Below are 5,008 nucleotides of genomic sequence, written 5' to 3'. Positions count from 1 at the left end.
TATGTATATTTATGCAAATGTTTTTACATATATTTATGTATGCATATAATAAGTATATAATGCTACGAGCAACCTTCTACAGAACTGTACTAAATAGCAATTCAGCAAATACCCTACGCAATGGAGTATCTTGCCCTAATTTTCTGTAAATTACATCCATAACATGATACAGCGTGTATTGGAATAATGCAACTTATGATTTGTTTTATATTTTATAACCCGAATGTTTATAAATGAAACTACGTCTTTCATACGCGTATACAACTATTCTCGTTCGATTTTATGGCCTTTTTTTCGCATCGTTCGATATTATATTAAGAACAGTGAACAAAGTTTTAATAACATAAAACAAAAACAAATTGAATATTAATATGTATGTAGGTATGTATGTTACCTTTTTTTAAAAAGATAACTGTAAAAAAAAGTTTATCCTTTCATTAAAAATAGGAAAGTATTGCATTTAGAAATATAAAAACAGTGTATAAATACAATAATTCATAGACACGGCGAAAGGCACAAACTATACTCTGTTGGTATATGTACATATTTAAAAATATGACAGGAAGTAATGCTTCTTAAATTCTGAGCTACAACATAAAGAGGAAATATATGTAGGCTTTCTACACTACCACATTCCAATTTCCTTTTTTATATTTTTGTATTTTCATTTTTATTTTATTTTCTTTTCTTACTTTTTTTTTTTTTTTATTTTTTTTTTTTATTTTTTTTTTTTTTTTTTTTTTTTTTTTTTTTTTTTTTTTTTATTTTTTTTTATTTTTTTTTTTTTTATTTATTTTATTTATTTATTTTTTTTATATTATTTATTTTTATTTTTTTTTATTCTTTTCATTTAATCATTTCAAAACAAAACAAAGGTGCAAAAATGAAGAATCAAAATGGACGAAATAGACAAACGAAAATGTAAATAATACTCAAATGCATTATGCATACATTTGTATTTATACATGCGCATGTGCATATATATTTCCTACATACTGCCAGTTAAATTAATGGTGTTACAAAGGAAAAAACCTTTTAAGCATTTTAACTTATATAGCTGTCCACCTTCAATTCATCTTAATTTATCATATTCGTGAGTACAAAAATTATATAAAGAACAGAAAAAAATAAGAAAATAAATGACAACTACAACTACAACTACAACTACAACTACAAATGCAATTACAGCAACAGCTACAATTCCACTCACACGTACGGGACCCATATAATGATTAAAAACAATACTCATTAGTAAACTTAAAAATACTCTGAATGTCAATAAAAACCTTAACGCCTGTTGTGATAGTTCCCCTGGTAATTATTTGGAATTTGTTGTACTCTATAAAATAAGATATAAAATTAAACAAAATAAATACAACAAAACAAATACAACAAAACAAATACAACAAAACAAATACAACAAAACAAATACAACAGAAAAAAAACAAAGAAACAAACAATCCGTTAACATAAAAAAATATATGCAAAAGAATAAACAAACAAACGCTTAACCTTATATTCGACCGTTCGCGCTCCCTCATATATATGTATCTATTTATCTGAAAGAGAAAAAAAAAAAAATAATAATAATAATAATAATATAAAAATAAAAATAAAAGGCGTACACAATGTGCGACAACTCCTATGCATACATATGGCATTTCATGCACATCACAGCTGTAAATATAAATATATATACATATATATATATATATATATATATATATATATATATATATATATATATATATTTATATGTTTTTTTGTTTGTGTTTGTGTGTGCGCGAACATATGACTATATATGCCCCCACTGAGCAATTGTTTTCTTACGTCATCCTTAAGCATAAGCGAATTTTTCAAAGTAAATGAATTCTTCTTATGCATCTCATTTAATTTGTCAAAATTTTTCTTAAGCTCATTAATGAACTTGTTAAGGTCCTGTCAAAGAGGGGTGGAAGAGAAAATATGCACCTTGTGAGATGAATTAATGTGTGCATATGTGCACGATTAACAGGTTTGTATATATATATATACAGACATATATACACAGTCAGGTACATACACACGTACGTATATATACATACATAAGCAGGTAAATTTATACCCACGTACATACGTACATACGCAAGTGCACATATACGCTGATGCACATATGTACGCCCAGGAGACGCATGCATAGCTTGGCCTCGTCAACTTACTTCAACGGCCTTGAAGTTGTCAAGTTTATTATACTCGTGGTAGTAGTCATAAAATTGATTGAGATCCCTTTCAAAAGTTGAAACGTTTTCCTCTAATTTTATTTTTTTTGCATTTAATAACCCCTTTTGCTTTTCCAGTATCTCATTCAGCTTGTCACTATCATTTTCTTCCTAAAAAAAAATGTTTATATATATATATATATATATATATATATATATACGTGTATGCATATCAATGTATGTATATCGATATATGTATACATCTCCCACGCCAACAGTTGGGCTTCTTTTGCGCCAGTGCACATTTTCTACACTTGGAAGAATGGTTTCACATAGTGTAGAGGCATTTCAAGAAAGCATTTTCTGCTGCCGTTATTGCTCATACTGTAAGATGCGCACACATACAATAACATATGCATCTGAGCCCCTGCTCCCTATATATTACCGTTATAGCGTTGAGAAAATAGTCGTGAAGACTGTTTTTTATCTCGGCTAAGTCTTCCTCGAATTTGGCTAGCTGTATACTCAAAGAAAAATAAATAGATATGATGACGAAAAAAAGCTTTTCCTCTGAGTGAACATTAATATACTTGCTTAACGTGCTGTAATGAAACAAGGTCTGATTATTAATATTGTTCTGCATTGCAAAGGATAAATTATTACTTTTTAGAAAATTATAAAAATCAGTATAATTCAAAGAAGGAGTATTAGTATTAGTTGGATTTTCTTGAATATCACCTACACTACTACTAGCTGAGTTAGAATACCTTTCTTTTTCCTTCTCTCTATCTTCAGAGAGCAAATTTTTATAAAATAAATATTCACTATCTAATGAGTTTATATTTACATTAGTATAATTATTAAGTTCATCAACTATGAAACGGAAAAAGTTTGATATATCATCCATTTCGCACACTTGAAGAGTCGAATAATTATTTTCCAAAAATTTTGTAAACCCTTGAATACTTTTTTCTAATTCCTCTGAATCCTTTTTAAAATTATTTAAATGAAATAAAAAAGTGTTATATGAATTTATAGATTCTTGGTTGATACCTACATTGACATATTTTTTTTGAAATTCGACATGATTTTTATGTTCCATTGCTAAACTATTTTCTGTTTGTATTAATATATCTTTTAAATTTTTGTCAATATTTATAAGGACATTTAAATTGTTATCAAATAAAGTTGGATTGTATAGCTGTTTAATTTTATTATATGTGTTTATGATAACATTATTTAGTGTTTGTAGTATATTCTTCCTACAGGATAAATTTATTAATTTATATTGATCATTTAGGCTTAAATAATTCTTATTGTAAAAATCGTACAGTGTTAATGCTTCACTGTTATATTGATTATACACCTGTTTAGCTTTATCATTAAATAGAAGTTTTAAATTGTTAGAAATATTTTTTTTTATATACAAATTTGATATGTCTACATTTTTTAATTTAATAACTTCCGTACCTTTAATAGGATATAAACTCTCATAAGATGGTATGATTTCAAAATATATATTTTGATTTTCATATTCGAAATATTCTAACGCTTTAATAATTTTTTCTCTTAAGGAAATTATATTAACATTAAGATTATACTTCTTGCACAGATCAACTCCTCTATTTATATTATCTAAACTATATTTCAATCTGCATATAATTTCAGCTATTTTATCCTCTTCATATTTTTGAACACTTACTTCTTCTTTATGGGGACATAATTGAGCATATTTCAAAGCCATATGGTAGTTACTTATACTTATAAAAATTATTTGATTTACCTGTACAAAATTGTAAAAATTGCCATTAGTATTTCTTATATACTGTAAATTATTCTTCGCTACATAAAAATTACTCGATTGTTTAAACACATCCAGCATTATCTTTCCATCTAAACAAGTTAGCGCATTGTTAAAATGTGTATATATGTTATAGGATAATTTTGCCAATAAATTTCTTTTGTATTTTTTCAATATAGCTGTATTATAAAACATATTTTCATGATATGCTAGTGAAATACATAAAAAAATATAGCTACTTATACAATTGATATCCGTCAGTTCTTCCAACTTCTCGTCATTCATATTTTGAAATAGATAATTAAATACATCCACAATTTCGTTAGACATTTTATTTAACAATTTTATATTATCCTCCGAGTCTTTCTTTATTTTCAATATATTCGTACTTATTAAACCTATGTTATATATTATTAACACATTTTCTTGCTCAAATGCGTACTCTACTTTTTTATTCTTTTCAAATACATCATTTGTATATAATACTTTCTTTTTCTCTTTTAACAATTTTTTTTTTTTAAACGTTTCAAAAAAAAATAAATATTCTTTGTATAACCTTAATAAATTACTATTCATTCCTCTATACTGCTCTACCATTATTCTCGTCCTGAGGTTTGTAAAATTTCCTATCTCCTCGTCGAAGTTATATTCATAATTTGTGCTTAGCTCCCTCAAATTTCTGTATATTACTTTGCCTATATTTATCTTGTCATAAAGGTACTTCAAGTTGGCCCAGTCTGAAACTACCTGCATAGCGATTATTTTTGCGGCACTCAGGAGTATACAAGTGTATATACGTGTGTGTATATGTGCGTATATGTGTGTATATATTTGCGTATATATTAGTACGTTTCTTTTTGTACATTTGACTGAGTCCCTGTCAATAAGCAAGTGCATACACAAGCCTTTCACGTGAAGAGCCAATCTGTCCTGTGCACGCAGATATGTACACATGCATACATTAGCCTAATTATTATTCTCCTAATGATGAAGAGGAGAACGGACAAAA

At 26.9% G+C, this 5,008-nt stretch overlaps 1 protein-coding gene across 1 annotated transcript; it reads right to left on the bottom strand.

Moving 5' to 3' along the window:
- Nucleotides 1–1,287: 1,287 nt before the first annotated feature.
- On the bottom strand, nt 1,288–4,752 carry PmUG01_14058500 (BRO1 domain-containing protein, putative; the record flags this gene model as incomplete). The annotated part of the gene is made up of 5 exons (XM_029008161.1): nt 1,288–1,339; nt 1,513–1,559; nt 1,831–1,938; nt 2,199–2,369; nt 2,644–4,752. The coding sequence occupies 5 exons, from the start codon at nt 4,750–4,752 to the stop codon at nt 1,288–1,290; spliced, it is 2,487 nt and encodes an 828-aa protein (XP_028864478.1).
- Between the last annotated feature and the right edge of the window lie 256 nt (nt 4,753–5,008).

This window comes from Plasmodium malariae (genome assembly GCF_900090045.1).
Source record: "Plasmodium malariae genome assembly, chromosome: 14".
Taxonomy (NCBI): Eukaryota; Apicomplexa; class Aconoidasida; order Haemosporida; family Plasmodiidae; genus Plasmodium; species Plasmodium malariae.
The sequence above is the reverse complement of the archived record's forward strand: the minus strand, read 5'-3'. Positions and strand labels throughout refer to the sequence as shown.